This window comes from Pogona vitticeps, chromosome 2, assembly GCF_051106095.1.
Source record: "Pogona vitticeps strain Pit_001003342236 chromosome 2, PviZW2.1, whole genome shotgun sequence".
NCBI classification, from domain to species: Eukaryota; Metazoa; Chordata; class Lepidosauria; order Squamata; family Agamidae; genus Pogona; species Pogona vitticeps.
The window spans coordinates 21,901,925-21,928,731 of NC_135784.1; the positions used below are offsets into that span (position 1 = coordinate 21,901,925).

A 26,807-nucleotide genomic window follows, 5' to 3' on the forward strand; every position below is an offset into this window, starting at 1 on the left:
CGTGAAAATTTGGGGACTTTAATATAAATATATAATTTTGAAACTACCCACGAGGTCTTGGTACACAGCCTGAGGAAGATGAACTATCATCGAAAGCTCGCTTTATACCGGTATTTTGTTTTATTTTCTTAATGGTCCGATAAAAATATCCCCCTATTCCCGCATTTGTAGTGTTTTGAGGACCATACGGCCTTGTCCTGACCCTCAGCCATCCCAAACCCCGATCCTGTTGACACAGGCTGCAAAGAAAACTAGCAGCAATTTTAACTGTTACAAAATTCTGGGGGTTTTTTATTTGTTTTTTTGTTTGTTTTTTTGCTTTTGTTTTTGCTCCATCTGCCAAGACCAGGAAGGACGTAAATGTCAGGAAAGGCCAACTCTGAGGTAAAACAGTAAAAAGGCAACGTTGTGTAAGTGGTACGCTTTAATCCAAGCTTGCTCAAGGAAGCATCTGGGCCTTCCTTGCGGAAGTATCAGCCCTGTTCATTTCAGCCCGAGATGGTAGGGACATCCACCAGCAGAGTGTTATGCCCTAACGGGGAGCAACAGGATTTTGCCCAAAGAAGCTTGCCCGGAACAAACACACAAAAAGTCTGGAATAGGGTGTGATTATTTGGGGTGGGGGAAGTTGGGAGGTTTGTGTGACTTGCCTTGGTTAACTGTGGCTAACAGATGAGGCGCAGAGAGACCTCTGAATGGCGCACTGAAGTGTGTGACCATGTGCGTGATCACAATGGGCCCTGGCATCTCTTCAGTTGACTGCAGCAAGTGACACCAATCTGGTGTGAATACAACTAGGTTTCTGGCCGATGTAACAACAAGAGAAAATATAATGAGAGGAACATAGTGCTTATCATTGCATGCCATCAAGTTAATTCCGGCTTATGACGACCCTTTCTGGTGTTTCCTAGGTATAAAATACACAGATGTGGTTGACCCTTCCCTTCTTCTGGTGACTAGGACTGTACAGTTTGTCCAAGGCCACCCAGGCTGGCTTTTCTCTTAAAACTGTGTTCAGGGCACAGGTGGGGAATCAAACTCTCAGCCTCTGGCTCCCCAGGCAGATACGTGAACCACTGAACTATACAGCCACTTGAGACCTATCAGTCATGATATCAATGACTTACCTCTTCTGAGACACGTTATACAGATACTTGCACATAATCGCTCAGCCTGGTGATTGTACAGGTTCTGTCTTCAGGCTGCTCATCCCTCTTCGGAGAGGGACAGGTGAAAGAGCAGCTGCCAGTGAAGGAAGATCAGAGAGAAAAGACTGGCCTGGCATCTCGTTTCCAGCGCTCACATTGTAATCACTTAGTTTTCACAGGATTGTTGATCAATAGACATACTCAAGTGTTAAGTGCTTCCTTCCCTTTTCTAGCCAAAAAAAAAATCTGATATGCAGGTACACTGGTGCCTCGCTTAACGGGTGCTCCGTTTAGCAACAAAACCGCATACCAACGATGTTTTTGCGATCGCTTTACGATGTTCCTTATGGGGAAAAATCGCTTTGCGATGATCGGTACCCTGTTTCACTTACCGATCATCGCAAAGCGATGATTTTTTAACAGCTGATTGGCGGTTCCAAAATGTCCGCCGGGTAAACAAAATGGCCACCCGCTGTGTTGTCTCGCTTTAGAGGCACCGAAAATGGCCGCCGCAATGGAGGATCTTCGCATAAGGTCAGTTTTCAAGCCCATAGGAACGCATTAAACAGGTTTTTATGCGTTTCTATGGGCTTTTTAAGATCGCTTAGCGATGTTTTCAGTTAGCAGCGATTTCTGCTGCATGGATTAACATCGCTAAGCAAGGCACCACTGTACTGTAAAGAAAATGTAATCAAAAGGAGGGGAAAATGGATCATACTAAGCCAGGTTAATAACGCAGGGAACAAAATATGTGTAAGTTTTTCTGAATAGCCAACACAGCAGTAAATGAAAAACCATAAGAGGCAAGTAAATGTTATTTTGTTCTGCTGCATAACAGCATGACTGGATCTGCTGGTGCACTAGATCCCTTAAATGAACGTTTGCCTGACTGGTTTGGCTTTTGTATAAAGAGTGAGACTATTAATAGTGGTGTACATTCTATTGTGATTCTGACTGACTGGTGTATTTTTGGTTATTTATAGTAATATGCAGCATTATTATGTATCCTAGGTTCTTTTTATGAAAGAGAGTATCATATAGATTTTGAATTAATAAACAAACAAATCTATCTAGCTCACCATCCTTTCCCCCCGCATTGGCCAAGCAGAGATCTACACGTCAGACATGTGGAATGAAATATCACCTGCGCCATGACAAGAGCAATGTGTTTCGGGAAGAAAGGGATTCATTGATTTAAAAAAAAAGGAGTTATGTTTGAAATTCTTCCCTGCTCAGTCTCTTTTTGTGAATGGCTCAAGGTGTTGCAACAAATACCTGATGTTCAAATGAGATTTAGAAAAGGAAGAGGCACGTGAGATCATATCGCAAATATCCGCTGGCTACTCAAACGCACCAAAGAATTTCAGATCAGTATAGGATTTATAGACTGCAGCAAAGGCTTTGACTGTGCAGTTTGCGAAAAGCTATGGGTTGTTCTGAAGTACATGGGTGTGCCTCAGCTCTTGATTGCCCAGCTGTGTAACTTCTATTGTGGACAGGAAACTACTGTTAGGACAGAATATAGGGAAACAAGGGTTTCTCATAAGCAAAAATGTGAGACAAGGGAACATTATATCTCCCTGTCTGTTCAATCTATACACAGAATATATTATACAGAAAGCTGGACTAGATTCAGATGAAGGTAAAAACTGAAGGAAGAAACATAAATAACTTAAGACTATACTATCTTACTGGCAAAAAACAGCAATGACTTGAAATGACTTCTGATGAAAGAGAAAGAAGAAAGTGCCAAAGCAGGACAGCAGTTGAACATAAAGAAGAAGAAAAATTATGACTACAGAACTACACAACTTGTTGACATTAAAAAAATTGGAATGTTAAAGATTTTGTATCCCTTGCTTCAATCATTCCAAATGTAGACTGCAGTAAGAAATCAGAAGAAGACAGACTCAGAAGGACAGCATAGAAGAAATCTGAAAAGATCATCAAGTGTAAGGATGTGTCATTGGAGACCCAGACCAAGACCATCACCATGTATGGGAGTGAAAGCTGGACAATAAAGAAATCTGACTAGAAAAATATTGATACTTTTGAAAAAATGGTATTGGAGAACAGCTTTGCGGATACCCTGAGATGGCAGAAAGACGAACAAGTGGGTCCAAGATCAAATCAAACCTGAAGGCTTTGAACTCTGGAGGCAAAACTGAGAATGTCCTACTTTGGGTGCATCATGAGAAGGCAGGATTAGCTGGAAGAGACAATAATGCTACGAAAAGCTGAAGGCAGAAGGAAAAGAGGAACACCAAATATGGGATGGATTGACTCCCTAAAGGAAGCTACAGGCTTGAGTTTACAAGAGCTGAGCAGGTCTGTTGAGGACAGGACGTTCTGGAGATCACTCATAGGGTTGTCGTGAGTCAGAGGCAACTCGATGACATGTAACAACAGCAGTGAATGCTAGAAGGGATCGTATATAAACCATGTCAATGGCAGACAAAATAAAACACAAGGAAAATTAAACACTATACAGTCCAGACTTAGTTCTGCTTATAGTAAACCCACTGAAATCTACAGGACTTCGGTCAGTCATGATTAATTTGATTATTGAGGCCAGTGGTCTGAAATGTGGACTATCAAACACTCCATGTTTGATTGGTTTTTTTAATGACAGTTTTTGTAGAATATAAAACACACTTTACATGTTCAGGTCAATCATCTGTACCTGGAGAAAGAAGTCTCGTTGTTTTTATTTATTTAAAATATTTTTACCCCACCTTTCTCCTTGAAAAGGACCCAAGGCGGCTTACGACATTGAAAGACAAAATGTAAAGCTGAAAGTAATGAGCATATACAACGGTGGTTTACATCATTAAAGACAATATTTAAAGGTAAGAACAATGAGTATAAAGAGGCAGTTTACACCATTAAAAGGCAATATTAAAGCTAAAAACAGTAAGTATACAAATACTGAAAACGAAGAAACAAATACCACTCTGAAATGGAAAACATGAGTAGCACTAGAAAGCAGAACTGGGATTGATCCATGTTAAGATGGGTATCTTATCTTCAGGAAATCAAACAGAAGAGCTCATCTCTTGGGTTCACTTCGGGGTGGACATTAAGGTACAAGAAGGGCCCATCAGTGTGCCCCTGTTCACCCTGAGATTGGTGAATCCCATGTTCTTGTTTTGATGGGGGACTACTTCAAACATTACCGTATTTTTTGCTCCATAAGACGCACTCTGCCCCCCCCAAAAAAGTGGGAAGAAAAGTGTGTGCGTCTTATGGAGTGAACACTGTAAAAAATGGTGCAATTTGTTAATAACACAGTGCTTGGATCCCTCGAGTGGTCAGTATGATAATTACCCTTTTTTTACAACGCTGATCTGGAAGGACGCTGCCTCAACCTGCTGGGACTAGGCAAAATGGTGGTGGCTTAACAGACCCCCCCCAGAGCCCATGCCACTGTCATATGCAGCTGGGCTCTGTACTCATTAGTAGCACTGGTACTACAGGGCATCAGTAGCAGCCCTGTAGGACCAGTGTCGCTTACTGGACAGCCAGATCACGTGACCAGCCAGACGCGGGGGAAGCAGAGAGGAGAGCGCTGCAGAGGAAGGGAGAAGACTCGTCCACGTACACAGATACCATAATACAGAGGAATTCCTGGCTGGATTACTGGCTAGTGACATTAAGGGGCACATATGGATGGCAGTATCAATTAAGGGGCACAATATGGATGACAATATAAATTAAAAATTAGGTGCGTCTTATGGTAAGGTGTGCCTTATGGAGCGAAAAATACGGTACTTCTTTACTTCAAACCAAAAGGCAGTTTTCGCTTATGTGTGACCACTATACTGGAGGGCAAAAGACAACAAAGGTAAGAACAACAAATTCCTTATCGTTTTCTGGAACTGTTCTTCAGATTTTACCAAAATTGCAGGCAGATGTAAGACTCATGAAGGTCACCCAGAGTGGGCAAACATGTGGAGTAACAATTCATTGGGTTAGCCATTCTACAGTCACATCAACATTTACATTTTGTGCTTTGTGCAGAGTCCAAGCATGTGCATGTCCTCAAGCAACACAGGTCCTCCTTTGTGAATCGAACTGTGAACTGTGGTTTCTGTGGTGCACAACAAGGCTATTTTTCCACCTGAAACTCTTTCCACATTCCAAACATTGATACGGTTTCTCTCCTGTGTGAGTTTTTATATGATTAGTAAGAGTGCTGGGGTGCCTGAAGTTCTTTCCACACTCTGAGCATTTATATGGCTTCTCTCCTGTGTGGGTTCGCTGATGGGATGCAAGGTTACCCCTTTCCCTGAAGCTCTTTCCACACTGTATGCATTTATAGGGTTTCTCTTCCATGTGGGTTTTTTGATGGGCAGTAAGGCTGCCGGTCTGTACGAAGCATTTTCCGCACTCTGAGCATTTATAAGGTTTCTCTCCGGTGTGTGTTCTTTGGTGGCTAGCAAGAGTATAGTTGTATCTGAAACTTTTCCCACACTCTGAGCATTTATAGGGTTTTTCTCGAATGTGTACATTTTCGTGTTTAGCAAGCATCTGGCTGTGCTTGAAGCTTTTCCCGCACTCGGAGCATTTATAAGGTTTCTCTCTTGTGTGGGTATTCTGGTGGGTAATAAGGTTACTGCTTCGTCTAAATCTCTTTCCACAGACTGAGCATACATACGGCTTTTCCTCGGTATGAGTCCTCTGATGAGCCACAAGGTTATCCCTTCGCTTGAAGCTTTTGCCGCAGTCCGAGCATTTATACGGCTTCTCCCCAGTGTGGGTTCTTTGATGATTAGCAAAAGTACTTTTGTATCTAAAGGCCTTTCCACACTCGGAACATTGATAGGGTTTTTCTCCTGCGTTGGTACTTTTGCAGGAAGAAAAGCCAAGTTTTACACATTTCGAGTATTTATATGGTTTATCTCCTATGTGTATCCTTTTATGTTCCGAAAGGACACTGATGTAGCCGAAGCTCTTTCCGCACTCCGAACATGTATATGGCTTCTCTCCCATGTGGGCACTCTGATGAGCCACAAGTTTATCCCTTCTCCTGAAGCTCTTTCCACACCTGGAGCACATATATGGTTTTATTCCCGTGTGTGTTCTCTGGTGAGCTGCAAGGTAAGCCCTTTGGCTGAAGCACTTGCCACATTCTGAGCACTGACATGGCTTGCCTGTTGTGTGGGTTCTCTCGTGGGAGGTCAGGTTGCTCTTCTGGCTGAAGTTCTTCCCACACTCGCAGCATTTATAGGGTTTCTCTCCCGTGTGGATCCTTTGGTGCTTCACCACACTACCACTATGCCTGAAACTTTTCCCACACACTGAGCACTCGTATGGCTTCTCGCCTGTGTGCATCCTTTGATGGGATATAAGGTTGTTGAGCTTACTGAAGCTCTTTCCACATTGAGAGCATGGATACGGTTTCTCTCCTGTGTGGGTTCTGAGATGAACAGTAAGACTATCCGTCCTTCTGAAGCTTTTTCCACATTCTGAGCATTTGTAGGGTTTCTCTCCTGTGTGGGTCCTGTGATGTAGCGTAAGATGTATCCTCTGTTTGAAATTCTTTCCACATTCTGCACATTTAAATTTGTCCTTCAGTTCACGCACTCTTGTAGCTAAGTTAATGCTTGATCTTTTAGTTATATTTTTGGCCCACTGGGGAAATGTCATTTTTTCCTTTCTGGCGTGACACTTTTCCATCCATGGGCCAACATCTTGAGAAGGAGGACGTTCCTCTCTCAGTCTTTGTTTTCCTTCCATTTTCTTTATCGGGTGTTCATCCTTCATATTGCTCTTTCTCCAGCTACCTGTAACAGTCAACAGGGAAAGATGGCACCTTCAAATTAGGGAATAAAATAAATTAGAAGGAGGAAGAAAATGAAAGCAAACAGGTGACTGCATTGTTGCTTGAGGCTGGAATGAAAATGCAAGTATGCTGCTACTCCACTAAGAATAAGTTTTTTCTGCTCATTGCATTGTACAGTGGTGCCTCGCTTGACGAGGATAATCCGTTCCAGCGAAATCGCTGTAGAGCGAAATCCTCGTCAAGTGAAATAAAAAAGCCCATTGAAATGCATTGAAAACCGGTTCAATGCATTCCAATGGGTGAAAAACCTCAGCGTCCAGCGAAGATCCTCCAGGGTGGCCATTTTCCGATGTCTGTGCAGCGAAAAATCCGTCCTGAACACAGCGGGGAGCCATTTTGAACAGCCGGCGGCCATTTTGAAAACCCGACGATCAGCTGTTTTGATCGTAGTAATGCGAAGAATCGGTTCCCGAAGCAGGGAACCGATCGTCATAAAGTGGATTTTGCCCATTAAAACATTGTTTTGCGATCACAATAGCGATTGCAAAAACATCATCATAAAGCAGATTTGTCGTCAAGCGGGGTAATCGTTAAGCGGGGCACTACTGTACTGGCATAAAAACTCAATAGAACTGATAGTACATGATGTTTTCTGCCACTCTTATGCCATACTTTTGGTTGTAAGTCATAATTGGTATTGCTATTTTTGCTGTGTGCCATCAAGTCAGAACTGCTTTACAGCAACCCTAATAGGGTTTTCAGCGTGAGACCTTTAAGCAGTGCTTTTATCAGTTGCATAACACCAGCGAGTTTCAATGACTAAGCAGGGATTCGAACCCAGATCTCCTGATTCCTAATTCATTGTTCTATGCACTACACCACAGTGGGTACCCACAACTGGTACAATAAGCTAAATAAAATAAGCCATGGGAAACAGCTGAGCAAAGGTATGTAATAAACCTTTGGAAAGATAAACTGCGGTCCCGCACAAGATGGCAAGGTCGAATTATTGGGTCTAAATTCTAGTCTCTTATTATGTCATTGGTTACAGAAGCAAATTGTAGCTAAATAACAAGGTGCTGACTGCATGCCAGTCATGCTGCTAAGCACCTTCTTAATTGGCTACAATTCACCAGCATAACTTATTTGATTTCAGGATGAAATCCTCATAAGATGCTGGCCAAGGACTAGTATGATTACAGAAAAGTTGAATGGCAATAAATAGTTCCAGATTTATACATTTAATTTTGTTTCAAAGTACCACATTCCTTCAGCACTAGCCACTTTACTATTTATCTATATATAACAATATGGAACATCAAGTCAATTCTGATTTATAGCAACCCTTTTCAGAGTCTTCCAGGCAGAGGATACTCAGAAGTGGTTTCCCCTTTTCTTCCTCTACTTCTGAGACAGTACAGCTTGCCCAAGGCCACCCAGGCTGGCTGTTCTCACAGGAGATACAGGCCATAAAACATTTTGAAAGTTTCTGCTGGCATAAAATGAATGATGTAACCTTTGGGGATGAATTGCCTCATTCATGTTAAAAATTGCTATAGACGTCATATGTTATGTGCTGAGTTGCACAACTCAGCACACAATAGATAACATCTGCTGTGGTTGAAGTAATTTGCCTCCGAGAGTGAACACTGTTTGTGTTAGGCTTGTGGATGTAACTAACAGGATTTTGGCCAATGTAATCTACTAACCTCTAAACCCCGGATGCCACAACACACTGATTTTATCTCCAGCCTCTCTACCTGAAGTTGGCTGGATAGCTCAAGGAGACGGGTATCTGGCTGTGGAGCTGAGGCTAGGGGTTCAATTCCCCACTGTGCCTCCCAGGGAGAAGAGCCGGCCTGTGTAACCTTGGGCAAGCTGTACAGTCCCAGGGCACCCCCCCCCCAGAAGAAGGGAATGGGGAACCACTTCTGAGTATCATTTACCTGGAAAACCCGGATAAGAGTTGCCATGTCAGAATTAACTTCAAAGCATATGATGATGACTGTGATGATGATGAGCTCTACCTAAAGAAGCTAAGACAGTAGCAATGGGAAGACAGTACTAGACAAGGTGGGGGAATGACAGATTTCTAGGCTGGTGTATTCGGTAAGGCTTATCCGATATTTCCTGCATAGTTTGCATACAGCTAATTTGAGCATTACACCCTATCTTTCCACAGCATCCAAAAGTTACTTTTTTGAAGTCTTAACTCCAGCACAGTCAGAACAACCACTGTCCACATTGCTAGATGGATCTCGGCAGTCACAGCCATTCCTGCTTTAAGGAAATTTTAGCAAAAGTGTGGATAAGGTTAGATCGGGAACCTCACCCAGAGAGACAACCATCTCGTAATTCATCTCCATGACCTCTCTGTGCAGAGCCTTCTGGTCTGGATCCATCAGGGCCCACTCCTCCTGTGTGAGAACTACAGCCACCTCCTCAAACGTCACCTGACCCTGAAATTAGAAAAACAAAATAAACTTCTGCTAACAGTTAAGAAAGCAGGGGCTCCAAAATGGCCGGGGGGCGGGGGCTGTGGGTTCGAAACCATATTCTTAATGTTTGCTTCTTCATGGGGTTGTTTCAACAAATCCCACCTCAAGGAAACTTAACAGTCACACTACCAATCTATTGCAAGGTTTTTGCAAAACACTGTGGTGTAACGCATACTGGTCTGGTCATTCCATTCGCCAGAATTATCTCGTCAAGTTGAAATAAGGAAAGGACAGTTGAATAGGATCATGGAAGCTGAAGGAATTTCCCAGTGTGGAAAGATTATAATATTTAGATTAGGGGTCTCCAAACTTTTCAGTATGAGGGCCACATCATATATTTTACACATTATCGAGGGCTGAAGGAGGGAAGAGGCACCCAAGCAGGGATGGGAGATTGCTCAGATCAGGCTTCACTCCTCTTCCTATCCCCACTTGTTTGTTTATTTATTTATTTAATTTATATCCCGCCTATCTGGTCGGGTCAGGACCACTCTAGGCGGCTTGGGCATAGGAAGAGGAGGGAAGGGGGATTTAAGTAGTTCCCTACTCCCACTGTCTTTGCAAACAACCCCCTTGGTAAAGGTCTCCCTTGACATTTAGTCCAGTCGTGTCCGACTCTAGGGACTGGTGCTTATTCCTGTTTCCAAGCCGCAGAGCCAGCGTTTGTCTGAAGACAGTTTCTGTGGTCACGTGGCCAGTGCGACTAGACATGGAATGCCGTTACCTTCCCACCATGGTGGTACCTATTTATCTACTCGCATTTTTACATGCTTTTGAACGGCTAGGTTGGCAGAAGCCGGGACAAGCGTTGGGAGCTCACTCCGTCGCGTGGATTCGATCTTACGACTGCTGGTCTTCTGACCCTGCAGCACACAAAGGCTTCTGCGGTTTAACCCGCAGCGCTGCCACATGCCCAACAACCCCCTATGTCACCCTAAAGCCCCGCCCACCCAGGAGGAGGGCCCTGGGTCGATTCTTGACCCTTTGTCCTGCCTTGCAGGGGCGGCGCACCTGTCAAAAGTGATTTTGATGAATGCTAGGTAGTATTACTACTGAAGAAATGGGATGCATAGATGGTAAGGTTACTCGGCAGGACGCTTACATGCTGCATGTTCCAGGATTAGAGACAGGACACATTTCAGCATGGGTTGCTGCTGCAGAAAACCAGCAGAAAAGAGTTACTGCAATCAAGACTTCTCTCACAACCTACGTTTGATCCCAACGGGCTCAGGTAGGCAGCTCAAGGTTGACTCAGCCTTCCATCCTTCTAAAGTCATTAAATTGAGTACCTAGCTTATTGGGAGGTGTAGCCTGTATAATTGAATTGTAAACTGCCCAGAGAGATCTTTAAGCACAATGGGGCGAAATGTAAGGAAGGAATACAAGCACTCCTCACTTAATGACCAAGTTCCATTCTTACAACTACGTCATTAAGCGAACTGGTTGATAAGCAAGGAGCAATACTAGTGTATAAAGCAGTAATAAGTTACTGGCTGTTGAGAAAGAGTGTGGCAAAGACGCAAGAATGGATTTACGAGGGTTGTAAAGGGTCGTAAATCCAAGCGGAACAGGTACATTGTTAAGCAAGGAGTGCCTGTATTCCGGACCAAGCTTTGATATGAACAAGTAGGACTCCAGTTATTAGAATTGTTTCAGACCCAGGACATCCAGGAATTCAAACCCAGGACATCCCACCCTCCTAGAATTCTCTCCTGCTTTAAACCTTCCCTTACCTGATCTGGCTTTCTATGAACCATTTCCACTGCACCCGGAAGAGGTCTTGGACAAGAACTGAGGGCCCCGCCATCCCCTGCGAGGGAAAGAAAGGAGGTCTGTTGATACTTCAGGATCAACGAGTGCATGGCAAAATTTGTACCCAAACTAAATCCCTTCCACCAGGAACTTTTATTTTTAAAAGAACTAATGAGAAAAACAGCAGAGGTTGTACGAATAAAATGAAACGTTCATGGTCAACACTGTACATCCTAGCCCATGGAAGAGGGTTGGTCATGGTTTTCCCAAAGGCCATGGCTAGATCCAATAGCTAGGGAATAGATTTCCACTGTATGCTGGAAACAGGTAGTGGTGATAAGAGGAGGCTGACCATGGAATCAACCATCTGAGGGATTCCTTTTCCTGGAAGTCTTCTTGGGATCTCTGTTCATGATTTCCTTTTCCCTGCCTTGCTCCCTCTGGGTTACAACTTCCTGTCTACCAGATAATTTAACCTATCTTCAGACGTCCTTCCCCTGTGTGCTGGAGGCTCCATCATCCATTCCCCCTTCTTGTGTGTGAGTCTGTGGTTAGAGAGAGATTTTTATTCTCTGCTCTATAGGGCTTCTTTCCTCCGCCTTCCCACATTTTGCTTCCTATTTGTTTGTGATTCATGCTGCTTTTTTTTTACAAATTTTGCGCCCACTGTGTATATTTTAATTCCTGCATGTTTAAGGAAAGCCCCATGGGAGATTCCTCTGTACAAATCTTAGATACCCAGCCCAATCTATGTCAATATGTGGTATTGCCAAAGCTCAAAGAACCCTTACCGGTGCATCTCATACATGTTCTGAAAGTCCATGTGCTAGCAGGCAAACCCACCGGGGGAAAAAAAAAATCTGAGGTCAACACATCTAGCCCACAAGTCACATGATTGCTACCATTTTCTTCGACCAGTGGTTCCCAACCTTGGGTCCCCATGATGTGCTTAGACTACAAGTCCCAGAAGCCTTCATCACTAGCTGTGCTGGCCAGGATTTCTGGAAGTTGTAGTCCAAGAAGATCTGGGGAGCCAAGGTTGGGAACCACTCTTCTAGAAAGACACATTTAGCTCTGCGATTCTGTGATTTTAGCATATGAGCACAGGATACAGTTATGTTTGCATGTTGTACAGTTCTGTATAATTCAATATGCTGGATGTATTTGCGAAGGCTTTCACGGCCGGGATCTAATGGTTCTTGTGGGTTTTTCGGGTTCTTTGGCCGTGTTCTGAAGGTTGTTCTTCCTAACGTTTTGCCAGTCTCTGTGGCCGGCATCTTCAGAGGACAGCACTCTGTGCTCTGGTTCCAAACCCCCTGTGGATCTTCAGAGGACAGAGTGCTGTCCTCTGAAGATGCCGGCGGCCACAGAGACTGGTGAAACGTTAGGAAGAACAACCTTCAGAACACGGCCAAAGAGCCCGAAAAACCCACAACAACTAACTCAATATACTGGCTTGGATTCCTATAGAACACTGGTTCCCAACCTCGAGTCCGCAGATACTCTTGGACTACAACTCCCCAAAATCTTGGCCAGCAGTGCTAGCAGCAAAGGCTTCTGGGAGTTTTATCCCAAGGACACCTGGGAGACCCAAGGTTGCGAACTACTGGTCTAGTACAGAAAAGTATTTGCCCTCAGAGCAGATTCAGGTGGTTCAGGAAAGAAGGCCAGGACTTTCGGGCCAGTTCAGATGGCCAGGTTGAATACAGGCTGAAAAGAGAGGCCAAGCGGAAGGGAGATCTTGCCAACTCTTACCCAGGGTGAGGGCACTTCCGTCACTCACTTCCTTGATCCAGGCTGACTCCTGCTGAGTATCCAAGGGAGCTTCCTCAGCCTCAGGGAAACCACCGAGTACATTGTCTAACCCTGTCTCCATCTGAAAGAAGAATGAAAATAGGAAACAGAGGAAGGGGCAACTAGGAAAGGAACAGAGGGGTTCAAGATAATTTTTCTCCTGGGGGAAAAAATCACAGTAGAAGCCCGTATCTGTGGGATCAGTATCCATGGACTGTAAATATTAAAAATATTAAAGGAAAACAAAATCCTGACAAAAACTCTTTTGGCGTGCCTTACCAGAACAATACACTAGAGGGAGCCAAATACTATCTATGAATACTTAGCAAAGAATACATAGCATGGTCACTGTCGCCCTCTAATGTCCAGCTGTGGTAATGCATGTGAAAATAATTTTTCTGCTCGCCTCCTTTACCATGCTCTCTCCCTCTTGTTCACTATTATCTGTGGTTTTCACTATCCATAGGGGGCCTGGAACCAATTCCCAACAAATATGGGGGTCCTACTGTATATATTTCTGCCTGGTCACTCCTGCGCCCAATTCAGGGTGCTGGTGGTTCCCTTTCCATGCTTCAAAGAGCATGGAGAAGAGGCATCTGCACCACTGTCTCTTCCCACACCAATCTGTCCCTGCATCACAAGAATCAAATCAGCCCCTCCTCCGAATACGCTCAGTAAGAGAAATGCTTTTTCAAATATTTTTAAAAGGGAGGCACCCCAGAGCCAGGATGCTCGTCATTTCTGTGCTTGCACTCCGGCTCTGGAGCACCTCTCTGCTGGACAGGGTCAGTCGCTTTTCAGGGCCACCTCAAGCCACTGAGGTTTCCTCAAGCACTCTTTTAACGTTCTGTTGTAATGGAATCTATTTTCTGTGCATGGTGGGAACCTGTTTGGAGGGCCTTTTAAATATAAACAATGAACACATAAGGTAAGACAGGGAGAGAACTGGAACAAGCCAGAAGTTCCAAGATGCCTCCTGTCTCTTTGGAATTTCCAGGATTAGCAGAACACTTTGAGTTGGTGAAAATCATCATCATCATCATTATCCTAGAACTGCAGAGATAGAAGGGACCCTATGGATCATTGAGTCCAGCTCCTATCAAGGAGGCACAGCGAGGGATCGAACTCCTAACCTCTGGCTCTGCAGGCTTGAAGCTAAATGCTCGTCTTCTACCACTGCAAAGGCAGAACAATACCTGTGGTTTTATCTGCAGCAAGATATACCCCTTCAAATTCATGAAAACCTCATCCAGCTTAAACAGTTCCTGGAAAACAACTGGGCAGTTCTTGGGCGTATTTTGGGCATTCCACACATTTTCTATCCCTTGGAATTGTTACTATGAGTTGATCTCACCTGATTCGCCTTCTGCTTCTCCTCCTCAGCCTGGCTCAGGAGGAAACCTTCGGCCAGGGCCAGGGCCTGGGTCGTGGTTTCTGCCCCACGCTCTCGGACCCATTTCTCCAGGATCACTAAGTCCAGGATCTGAGCCTTGGTGTGCTTTTCTGGCTTCAGCCACGGATGACAAAGCCTGTGGAGTTGGCTACAAACTTCCCGGGGCCCTTTGCTATTCTGGTCATTAGATCTCTTCAGGGACGGGTGCAGTAAATCCGAGCTCACAGAGTCTATGTTCCGGTTATTCTGCGCTGTTCTTTGCCAGACAGCTCCACAGCTCTCAGGCTTAGTGACAGGAAGGCCTCTTACTTCTGTTTTGAGATCAGTGGGATTTGCCTCCTCCATTTTTTAATCTGCTCGGCTTTCAGCTCTCAAAGGAACTCTTCATTCTCTCGGCAATCTGTCTCTTCTTGCAAAACCAGCAGGGACTGAGGTGTTGGTGAAAAGCCACATCTGTCACAAGCTGCAAGTTCTTCCACCTTCTTCCTATAAGAAAGACATGAATATTGAGAATGAAAGGGGCACTAAAGATAAAAGGTATGTGTATTGTTGTTATGTGCCATCATATTGCCTCTGACGTATGGCAACCCTATGAATGATGGATCTCCAAAATGTCCGTCCTCCACTGCCCTGCTCAGCTCTTGCAAATTCAGCCCTGTGGCTTTCTTTAGAGAGTCAATCCATCTCATCTTTGGCCTTCCTCTTTTCCTGCTGCCGCCCACCATTTCCAGCATGATTTTCTTTTCCGGAGAATCCTGCCTTCTCATGATGTGCACAAAGCAGGACAGCCCCAGCTTCAATATGTTTTGCCTTTAGTGCGCATTAAACCAAACAATCTCTTCTTTGATACTGTTTTCCTTTCTTCCATTGCCTTCATTTCTTGTCTCTACAGCAGAATGGAAGCTGGAGAATAAAGAATATGAAGACTTCAAGCTGCCCTGCCTGATTTTTCACCCTCTAATGGAGAGATCCAAGTCTCCCCAATGCTTCTGTTCCATTTTGTGCCCTTGTAGATGGCCTAATAAAAACACCTATTACCTCCCCCATTAAAATACTCACTGGGTGATAAACCAGACCCCCTCGGAAAGAGAATAACAGGCGCCACAACAGCTCTAGCTCCTGCTGGCGGAACGGGAAAATGGGAGGCTGCATTGGCGAGGGGAAAGGTAGACAGCGTTGCACTCACTTTTTGTGCCATTCTAGGAAGCCACGCTCTATCATCCTTTTAACCCTCAGAAAGACCTTATTCCGCAACGGGTGAGCCAATGTGGGTTTCCGGACTACAAAACCCAGGCTACGCTGTGGTGGGAATTCTGAGACATGTAATCCGGAACCGAACTCGCTTAGCGTACCCAGCCTAGAAGAACGCATCCCTCTCCCTTCTCCTGTCCACTCCTGGGTTACCTGAGGACAACAAGAACATTCCTAGAGAGAGAGGAAAGGGGGAAAAAAATTTAAAGAAGGCGGGACTTCCGGAGGAAACGTCCTCTCCCTTTAACAGTCCGATTCCTCCAGCGGAAGTGGGCGCTGAGATACCACGGAGGCCTTTGGTGAGGTTCTCTCCATACCCCACTTGTGGGGCTTGGAGGGCGGGAACGTGGGCCGGTGGTGGGCGTGGAAGGAGGGAAAGGATTCCCCAGTCTCAAACCCATCAGGGCTGATAAAGAGGGAGGGACTCGTAAATCACGCGGTTCTTCACACACACCCCTACTCCATCCACCACCCCCCGTTTCATCCTATAGGGAGGGTGGGCTTCGCCGCCCATCCCAGGCTCTGGGAACGTGGCTTTGTTTTGGACTACAACTCCCATAACCTTCAGCCGGCGTGGCCATTTTTTCCGCTGGGGAATTCTGGGAGTTGTAGTCCAAAAGGAAGCCACGTTCCCAGGTTGAGGCGGATTCCTATAAGAGTCCCGCCTTCTCTTACCTCTACAACATACAACCCCCCCCCCCTCAAATCAGAAGGAGCTAGATGTGGTCAGGCCTGGGAGGGGGGAAAAAACAGAAAAATTGGGGAAAACAAGAGTTTTTTTCCCCAGTTTTACCAAAGCTGTTTTTTTTCCTATAAAGATTGGGAAAAAATGTAGAATATGGTGTTTTATAACGATAAACTATTTATTTATTTATTTATTTATTTAATTTATACCCCGCCCATCTGGTCTTCCGATGGTGACCTTCCAAATACACTTGAGGGAGAGTAGAAGCAGGACCAGGTAAGGGAAGGCTCGCTAGAAACAGAGGCAGGGAGCATCCTGGATGTCTCTATCTATTGCCCACCTCTCTCGGTCTGAATGAATCTCTTCCCCATTTGCTTCAGCGAAGATAAGGCCGGCACCAAACCAGACCAGAGGCCCATCTAGGCCGGCCCCCTGTTTCCTACCTTGGCCAGCTAGGTGTCTCTTGGTAAGCACACATGGAAGATGCAACCGGGATGTCTCTATCTTGTCTTTTTTTCCTGCAAAAACTGGTATTCGTGCATGATATATGGCTGAACTTGAACTAATATCAAATGGTCTCCATCTCCTCCACTGGGAAACCCTTCACTAGAATTTAAATTCTGTGTTAGAATTCCCAATAATCTCTCTCTGTAACTAGCTATTTGGGGTGGGTTGGTGTATATTCTCTATAAGATCTGTGAGGAGAAAAGGCATTCTTTTTTCTTCCAGGAAGTTGCTGAGTGATCCATCAAAAAGGACGCGGCCGTTGCAGGATTCTGCCCAGAGATCCTTGTGGAGGAAGGTCATGGAAAAGGCCTGTGAGATCGTGGTGACTCTTGGTAAGGCTCTTTCCTCCTTTCCCTGGCTGATGGATCAATGTGAGAGGTTATGGTGGTAATATCCCCCAACCCCTATTCATCTAGTTGAAGTCATGGTAGCATACACAACCAACTTAAGAGGCGTTAAATGGAATCAACAAGGAAAAGACTGTGGTTACATTGTTGTTGTTTAGTCGTTAAGTCATGTCCAACTCTTCGTGACCCCCATGGACCAGAGCACGCCAGGCCGTCCTGTCTTCCACTGCCTCCTGGAGTTTGGTCAAATTCATGTTGGTCGCTTCAATGACACTGTCCAACCATCTCGTCCTCTGTCGTCCCCTTCTCCTCTTGCCTTCACACTTTCCCAACAGCAGGGTCTTTTCCAGGGAGTCTTCTCTTCTCATGAGAGGGCCAAGAGATTACACCTAAGATTACACAAATGGAAGTGTGGATGATACTTTTAATTGAATAAAAAAATTTTAATGTATTGCAAGCTTTCATGGAAGCATCTCGGTTCCTCAGGCCAGCCACCATCCCTTCATGGATCATGCAGCAAAATGGTAGAGTCAAAAATACTGGTGGTAAATCTCTGTGAGAGGTGATCTCAAATGACTCTGGTTTCAAAAGGCACTTGTGGGGGGTCCCGTGTCTCAGGAGCCTTTCCTTGCAGCGTGGTTTGGAATTTTTACACTTTACTCTTAAAATGGAAAGGTCGGGGGGCACCAGGCACTCACATTGCCTGCTTGGAAACATGAAGTTTCTTTTTGGATGTGGGGCTGGGAAGAAAGCAACACAAAACAGAGGAGATGACAAACAGAAGGAACATCTTTTGAATCCTGAGTCATCTTTCGAAACCTGAATCCTCGGAGGCCACCTTCCGTCCACCTGCCTGACTCGTGTGTCCTGCCCTAAGTGGCAGGAATCCCATGGACGCCTCTCTCATGCCTGGGGTGTCAAAATGCTCTTCGAAGATCATTTTACCCCATGATGGCATTTCGGGTGTTTTGCACTCTCACTTCCAATCTTATTTCAAGGCAGCCCCATCAAAAAATGTGTTCAGGGTGGTCCTGCTGTTTGACTCATGGCCATTGAGCCCCTGCCCTGTATGTTGTGACCACAAGAGAAAGGCCACAAGAGAAACGATCCAGCAGAGTAATGTTGTAAAATGACAGGTTCAGTTTTCTCTGGCAGGGACCAATCTCTTTGGGTACCCGGAGAGAGAGAGAGAATTACCACAATCTGACACAAGAATTTGGATTTTATAATTTAGGGTTTTATTGAAAGATACTAGTTTCTGCAGAAGGGTGACAAGATGTGATCGGGTTCTTCTACTTTTTGGGGCAACCCCTCATTTTCAGCAGGGAATGACAACAGAATTGTTTCGATAACTTTCAAACTTTCCTCCTCCAGCACATTACTTATCGGGTCAAAAACTTTTAACTCAGACAAGCCACAACTGACTGAACTAAAACTTTTGCCATAGTTCTGGGCACTCAACGGGGAGACCCCCCCCAATGCCATCCTTTGTACAGTGGTGCCTCGCTTAACGATTGCCCCGTATTTTGACAAATCTGCTTTACGACAATCTTTTTCAATCGCAAAATGATGGTCTAAATGGGGGAATTTCGCTTAGCGATGATCAGTTCCCTGCTTCGGGAACTGATTTTTGCTTTACGATGATCAAAAACAGCTGTGTTTGTGTTTAGTCGTTTAGTCATGTCCGACTCTTCGTGACCCCATGGACCAGAGCACGCCAGGCCCTCCTGTCTTCTACTGCCTCCCGGAGTTGTGTCAGGTTCATGTTGGTTGCTTCGCAGACACTGTCCAGCCATCTCATCCTCGGTCGTCCCCTTCTCCTCTTGCCATCACACCTTCCTAACATCAAGGTTTTTTCCAAGGACTCTTTTCTTCTCATTAGGTGGCCAAAGTACTGGAGCCTCAGCTTCAGTATCTGTCCTTCAAGTGAGCATTCAGGGTTGATTTCCTTTAGAACTGATAGGTTTGTTCTCCTTGCAGTCCAGGGGATTCTCAAGAGCCTCCTCCAGCACCACAATTCAAAGGCATCAATTCTTCGGCGGTCTGCTTTCTTTATGGTCCAGCTCTCACTTCCATACATCGCTGCTGGAAAAACCATAGCTTTGACTATTCGGACTTTTGTTGGCAAGGTGATGTCTCTGCTTTTCAAGATGCTGTCAAGATTTGTCATCGCTTTCCTCCCAAGAAGAAGGCGCCTTTTAATTTCAGGGCTGCTGTCTCCATCTGCAGTGATCATGGAGCCCAGGAAGATAAAATTTGACACTGCCTCCATATTTTCCCCTTCTATTTCCCAGGAGGTGATGGGACCAGTGGCCATGATCTTAGTTTTTTTGATGTTGAGTTTCAGACCGTTTTTTGCACTCTCCTCTTTCACTCTCATTACAAGGTTCTTTAATTCCTCCTCACTTTCTGCCATCAGAGTGGTATCATCTGCATATCGGAGGTTGTTGATATTTCTTCCGGCAATCTTAATTCCGGCTTGGGTTTCTTCCAGTCCAGCCTTCCGCATGATGTATTCTGCATATAAGTTAAATAAGCTGGGGGACAATATACAGCCTTGCCGTACTCCTTTCCCAATTTTGAACCACTCAGTTGTTCCATGACCAGTTCTAACTGTTGCTTCCTGTCCCACATATAGGTTTCTCAGGAGACAGATAAAGTGGTCAGGCACTCCCATTTCTTTAAGAACTTGCCATAGTTTGCTGTGGTCCAGACAGTCAAAGGCTTTTGCATAGTCAATGAAGCAGAAGTAGATATTTTTCTGGAACTCTCTGGCTTTCTCCATAATCCAGTGCATGTTAGCAATTTGGTCTCGAGTTCCTCTGCCTCTTCGGAATCCAGCTTGTAGTTCTGGGAGTTCTCGGTCCACATACTGCTGAAGCCTACCTTGTAGGATTTTGAGCATAACCTTGCTAGCGTGTGAAATGAGTGCAATTGTACGGTAGTTGGAGCATTCTTTGGCACTGCCTTTCTTTGGGATTGGGATGTAGACTGATCTTTTCCAATCCTCTGGCCACTGTTGAGTTTTCCAAACTTGCTGGCATATTGAATGTAGCACCTTAACAGCATCATCTTTCAAGATTTTAAATAGTTCAACTGGAATGCCATCACCTCCACTGGCCTTGTTGTTAGCCAGGCTTTCTAAGGCCCACTTGACTTCGCTCTCCAGGATGTCTGGCTCAAGGTCAGCAACTACATTGTCTGGGTTGTCCGGGATATCCAAATCTTTCTGATATAATTCCTCTGTGTATTCCTGCCACCTCTTCTTGACGTCTTCTGCTTCTGTTAGATCCCTCCCATTTTTGTCTTTTATCATGTTCATCTTTGCGCAAAATGTTCCTCTAATATGTCCAATTTTCCTGAACAGATCTCTGGTCTTTCCTTTTCTGTTATCTTCCTCTATTTCTTTGCATTGTTCATTTAAGAAGGCCCTCTTGTCTCTCCTTGCTATTCTTTGGAAGTCTGCATTCAAGTTTCTGTAACTTTCCCTATCTCCCTTGCATTTTGCTTCCCTTCTCCTCTCTGCTATTTCTAAGGCCTCGTTGGACAGCCACTTTGCTTTCTTGCATTTCCTTTTCTTTGGGATGGTTTTCGTTGCTGCCTCCTGGACAGTGTTACGAGCCTCTATCCAAAGTTCTTCAGGCACTCTGTCCACCAAATCAAGTTCCTTAAATCTGTTCTTTACTTCCACTGTGTATTCATAAGGGATTTGGTTTAGATTATACCTGAGTGGCCCAGTGGTTTTTCCTAATCTCTTCAGTCTAAGCTTGAATTTTGCTATGAGAAGCTGATGATCAGAACCGCAGTCAGCTCCAGGTCTTGTTTTTGCTGACTGTATAGAGCTTCTCCATCTTTGGCTGCAGAGAATATAATCAATCTGATTTCGATATTGCCCATCTGGTGATTTCCATGTATAGAGTCGCCTCTTGTGTTGTTGGAAAAGAGTGTTTGTGATGACCAGCTTATTCTCTTGACAAAACTCTATTAGCCTTTGCCCTGCTTCGTTCTGAACTCCAAGGGCAAACTTCCCTGTTGTTCCTTTTATCTCTTGGCTCCCTACTTTAGCATTCCAGTCCCCTAGAATGAGAATAACATCTTTCTTTGGTGTCAGTTCTAGAAGGTGTTGTAAATCTTCATAAAATTGTTCAATTTCAGTCTCCTCAGCAATGGAGGTTGGTGCATAAACTTGGATTATTGTGATGTTGAAAGGTCGCCCTGGATTCGTATTGACATCATTCTATCATTTTTGAGATTGTATCCCATTACAGCTTTTCCCACTCTTTTGTTGACTATGAGGGCTTCTCCATTCCTTCTACGGGATTCTTGCCCACAATAGTAGATATGATAATCATCTGAGCTGAATTCGCCCATTCCTGTCCATTTTAGTTCACTGATGCCCAGGATGTCGATGTTTATTCTTGCCATCTCCTGTTTGACCACCTCCAGCTTCCCAACGTTCATAGATCTTACATTCCAGGTTCCTATGCAGTATTTTTCTTTGCAGCATTGGATTTTCCTTTCGCTTCCAGGCACGTCCACAGCTGAGCGTCCTTTTGGCTTTGGCCCAACCACTTCATTAGCTCTGGAGCTACTTGTACTTGTCCTCCACTCTTCCTCAGTAGCATGTTGGACGCCTTCCAACCTGAGGGGCCCATCTTCCAGCGTCATATCTTTTAGCCTTTTGTTTCTGATCATGGGGCATTCTTGGCAAAGATACTGGAGTGGCTTGCCATTTCCTACTCCAGGTGGATTGCGTTTAGTCGGAACTCTCCACTATGTCCTGTCCGTCTTGGGTGTCCCTGCACGGCATAGCCCATAGCTTCTCTGAGTTACTCAAGCCCCTTCGCCACGACAAGGCAGCAATCCATGAAGGAGCAAAAAAAAAAAAAAAAAAAAAAAGCTGTTCGTAAGGTTTTCAAAATGGCCACCTGTTGCTTAAAATGGCTCCCCGCTGTGCTTAGGGACGGATTCCTTGCTATACAGGCAGCGAAAATGGCCGCTGTATGGAGGATCTTCGCTGGACGGTGAGTTTTTACCCCATTGGAACGCATTAAATGGTTTTCTATGGGTTTTTAAATTTCACTTTACGATGTTTTCGCTTAACGGCGATTTTTCTGGAATGGATTATCGTCGTTAAGAAGGCACCGCTGTGCTCCGGTCTTGGGGGAGGAGTACTCCGTAGGGCACAGATCGTCTCACAACATGCGTGTCGCACCGACCCTCTTTCGTCCGGCTTGTTGCAGAAACAGTTGTGGGAGATCTCTAACTTGCGCTGCAGCTTGAGCTCACGCTGCACCGCAATTACGATCCACTCCCTTGTTGTATAATGCGCAGGTCTCACTTCTTGTGTCCCAGGTTCTGGCAGCAGTCCTCCGACTTGGAGATTCGGGAAGTCTTTCATAAGGCTTTGAGTTCTTATTTTCTCAAACGCCTTTTTACAAGCTTCATCTCTTTTTCTTTCATACTCTGCCACAACTGAACTAAACCATCTCACCCCTTCCTCATTTATATCTTCTTCCCAAACTGACACCTCTTGCTCCGCCCACTCTCCCTCTTTCATCTCCTCAGCTAAGCAAATCTCTGTCTTTCCCGCTTTTTCTTTTAGTTCTAATTCTCCCGCCTTTTCTTTAACTGTCACTTCTCTTGTCTTTGGTCTTCCCCTGTTTGTCTCTCCTCCTCCTCCTATGTCCTCTACTATTAGGGATGGTAATAATGGGTCTCTCCTTGAGGGCAGATTTCCATCTGCCCTGAAGGACACACTCATTAGGCCCATGAGGAAGAAACCTAGTTTGGCGGCAGATGAAATTGGCAATTATAGACCCGTCGCCAACGTTTCTTTCTTAAGCAAGGTGGTTGAGAGGGTGGTGGCCGATCAGCTTCAAGTGCTCCTGGATGAAACGGATGCCCTGGGTCCATTTCAGTCGGTCTTCAGGCTGCGCCATGGTACAGAAACGGCATTGGTCGCCCTATGTGATGACCTACTGGGGGAGGCTGACAGGGGCAAAGTGTCTCTGCTGGTCCTCCTCGACATCTCAGCGGCCTTTGATACCATTGACCACGGTATCCTCCTGGGGAGGCTCTCCGAGTTGGGAATAGGCAGCCTGGCATTGGCCTGGCTCTGTTCCTTCTTGGAGGACCGTCCCCAGAGAGTTCAGCTTGGGGAGAGTGTCTCAGCCCCATGGAGCCTCAATTGTGAGGTTCCGCAGGGGTCGATTATCTCCCCAATGCTGTTTAACATCTATATGAGGCCGCTGGGTGGGGATCTCAGGGGGTGTGGAGCCTTGTGTCATCAGTATGCGGATGACACTCAGCTCTACATCTCCTTTTTGCCAACCACAGGAGATGCCGTTCTGTGCCTCCAGCGCTGCCTGGAGTCCGTACTGAAATGGATGCAGGAGAACGGGCTGAGGCTGAACCTGGACAAGACGGAGGTGCTGAGGGTGGCCCCCCCACAGTTGGGGATTTGGGAAACTCCTCTTTTGGGGGGGTGACTCTGCCAACCAAGGATGGAGTCCGCAGCTTGGGGATCCACCTGGACCCAGCGCTCACTATGGAAACACAGGTGGCGCCGGTGGTCCGCACCGCCTTTTCTCATCTCAGGCGGATAGCCCAGCTGCGACCCTATCTTGATGTGGGGGCGCTCACTACCTTGGTACATGCGCTCGTAATCTCAAGATTAGACCACTGTAATGCGCTCTACGTGGGGCGTCCTTTGAGGCTGCTGAGGAAACTACAGGTGGTGCAGAATGCGGCGGCCAGATTACTCAGTGGAGTGAAAAAATTCCAACATATTTCGCCCACTCTGGCCGCATTGCATTGGCTGCCCATCTGTTTCCGCATCGACTTCAAAGTGTTGATGCTCACGTATAAAGCCCTAAACGGTTTAGGGCCTCGTTATCTGGCGGAATGCCTACTCCCACCAAGATCTACCCGTGTCACTCATGCGAGCCAGGAGGTGAGGCTGAGGAGCCTAATGCCGAGGGAGGCCCGGAAGGAGAAGACAAGAAATCGGGCCTTCTCGGCGGTGGCTCCTTGCCTCTGGAACAATCTACCTCCTGGGATTTGCGAGGCTCCCTCGCTGGGTATCTTCAAGAATCAACTGAAGACATGGATGTTCCAGCAGGCCTTCCCATCAAATAATTCCTGATGCTTCTTTCCTTCCCCTCTTCTCTGGTTTCTATCTCTGTAAGCTTTTTATTTTCTATGCCGTTATATATATATATATTTTTAAGTATTTTCTCTTGTTAGCCACCTAGAGTGGTCCTGAGCTAACTAGATAGGCGGGATATAAATAAAATAAATAAAATAAATAGACACAACAGTGGGACGCAATAACGTTTATATTCTGAGAACAAAGAATTAAATTGCTGTAAGGGTTCTTGATGTTACAAATGTCAGTCCGAACTTTCCTTATATTCCCAGTCTGCATGACTCTGAACTGAGAGGAGGAGAGAAAGTATCTTTGAGAGATGCCTAGAAATGTTTTTAGAGCAAAGTTCTTTTTGGATAAGCTCCTTTGCACTTTATGCTGGCATACAGCTTGTAAAGGAAACATATTGATTCTATTTCAATTTGCCCTTTCTCTCTCTCTCTCTCTCTCTCTCTCTCTGTGTGTGTGTGTGTGTGTGTGTGTGTGTATAAAATATTGTTATTTATTATATATATTATTTATTACAAAATATTACAAACAAACAAATAAATAAAATATACTGAGAAAGAAAAAGGAGAAACTGAACTTTTCTCTCTTTTCATTCTGGCTCTCATCACAATAATTGGTTTACACTGTCCAATGATTGCAGGTCTGTTTCTGACTCTGACCTCCGCCAATGTCTTGTCTTTATTTCCAGATGATGACAGATGGGAGAACGCAACAGAACGACAGGGGTATGAAAATGCAACAGAGGGAAAGGAAACAGAAGTCAGTCGGATTGAGCGAAGCCTTTATAACGAGGAGAAGCCCTATAACTGCTTGGCCTGTGGAAAAAGCTTCCACCACCGTACACTCCTCACGAGACATCAACAGATACACATGGGGAAGAAGCCACATAAATGCTCCGAGTGTGGAAAGAGCTTTAGTCAGAAGTCACATCTCACTTGTCACCAGAGAATTCACACGGGGGAAAAGCCATATTCATGCATGGAGTGTGGGAAGAAGTTCCATCAGAAGGTGCAACTTGCTTCCCATCAAGCAATTCACATGGAGAAGGAATCGTATCCATGTTTGGAATGCGGGAAATGCTTCAGTCAGCAGATATACCTCACTTCTCATCAAAGGACTCATACAGGGGAGAAGCCGCATAAATGTATGCAGTGTGGGAAAAGCTTCAGTGCCAGGAGCAACCTGAGCACCCATCGAAAAATTCACACAGGCGAGAAACCCTATAAATGCCTTGAGTGCGAGAAAGGTTTTGTGAAGAAATCAGACCTTACTGTCCATCAAAGAGTTCACACTGGAGAAAAGCCGTATCAGTGCTCCGATTGCGGGAAGAGCTTCAGTGAAAAGCAAAATTTCAATAAACATCAAAGAGTTCACACAGGGGAGAAGCCGTACGAATGCTTGGCATGCGGGAAGAGGTTCAGGCAGAAGACACACCTCAAAGAGCATCAGATGATTCACACCAGGGGGGAAAACCACACACGTGCTTAGAATGTGGGAAGCACTTCCGTCTGAAGTCAAATCTGGTTTCTCATCAGAGAAGCCACATGGGAGAGAAGCCGTGTGGAAAGAGCTTCAACCAGAAGACAAATCTCAGTATGCACCAGAGGGTTCACACAGTGGAGAAGCCATATCACTGCTTGCACTGTGGTGTGAACTTTGCTCGCAACGCCGACCTGACCACCCATCAAAGGATTCACACGAGGGGGAAACCTTGCATGTGCTTGGAATGTGGAAAGAGCTTCACCCATATGAGATCACTGCACTGTCATAAAAGGATGCGCACTGGGGGGAGAAACTGTATCAGTGCCCCGAATGTGAGAGGGATTTTGCTCAAAAGAGGTCTTTGTGTTCCCACCAAAGGCCTCATGTTGAGGAGAAACCGTATAAAATAGTGATTCTCAATGAGTCCCGGGGCATCGCCGCCTAAGAGAGGGGAGAGAGAGGCACGCTTGGAAAAATAATTCTCATTTAGGCCAAAATCAAAGTCAAGGGTCAAATAACTGAAGATATTCAAATTGAAGAAGGTATAAGACAGGGTTTCTCCCTTTCTCTGTTACTATTTATTCTAACTTTACAGATTTTGAATAGACAAATAAGAGGAAATACTGGAATTAGAATCAGGAGAAGAATTTAACCTTCAAGCATATGCTGATGACTTAGTACTAATATTAGAAGAATTATTGGGAACTATAGAAGAATGTCGCAGGTCTTGAAATAAACTACCAAAAATGATTTTTTTAAACTAAAAACACGACGAAAGAGGACATTGAAAAATTGATAATGAAAACTAGTTTGGAGGCGGTACAAAAGGTGAAATATCTAGGAGTTATCATCACAAAAACACCACCAAGTAATTTGGTGAAAGAAAATTATCTTACAATTCAGAAAGAAATACAGAGAGACCTGGAGAATAAGCTACAAATCTCAATGATGGGATGAATCTCAATAATAAAGATGATGATTTTACCAAAATTGTTGGGTTTTTTTC

General features: G+C 45.0%; 2 protein-coding genes across 2 annotated transcripts; one reads left to right on the forward strand and one right to left on the reverse strand.

Moving 5' to 3' along the window:
* Positions 1-3,817: 3,817 nt before the first annotated feature.
* Positions 3,818-15,801, reverse strand: LOC110070763 (uncharacterized). Its single transcript, XM_072988462.2, has 6 exons — positions 15,430-15,801; positions 14,332-14,856; positions 12,939-13,059; positions 11,165-11,241; positions 9,266-9,392; positions 3,818-6,934 (listed from the first exon to the last, which is right to left on the reverse strand). The coding sequence occupies exons 2-6, from the start codon at positions 14,713-14,715 to the stop codon at positions 5,190-5,192; spliced, it is 2,454 nt and encodes an 817-aa protein (XP_072844563.2). The 5' UTR covers positions 14,716-14,856; positions 15,430-15,801; the 3' UTR covers positions 3,818-5,189.
* Positions 15,802-15,935: 134 nt separating this feature from the next.
* LOC110070762 (uncharacterized) lies at positions 15,936-26,791 on the forward strand. Its single transcript, XM_072988492.2, is given in 4 exon segments — positions 15,936-16,582; positions 17,036-17,145; positions 25,008-25,780; positions 25,783-26,791. Coding segments are annotated over 4 exon segments (1,359 nt in total). The 5' UTR covers positions 15,936-16,535; the 3' UTR covers positions 26,212-26,791.
* The last annotated feature ends 16 nt before the right edge of the window (positions 26,792-26,807 follow it).

What these genes read in the sequence shown, in the direction of transcription:
- LOC110070763 (XM_072988462.2), bottom strand. Translation starts at nt 14,715, where the DNA reads ATGGAGGAGGCAAATCCCACTGATCTCAAAACAGAAGTAAGAGGCCTT. An exon ending in CGGAAGTGCCCTCACCCTGG is followed by an intron (nt 11,242 to 12,938) that starts GTAAGAGTTGGC and finishes TTTCCCTCGCAG; the next exon opens with GGGATGGCGGGGCCCTCAGT. An exon ending in TTCATAGAAAGCCAGATCAG is followed by an intron (nt 9,393 to 11,164) that starts GTAAGGGAAGGT and finishes TTCTAATTTCAG; the next exon opens with GGTCAGGTGACGTTTGAGGA.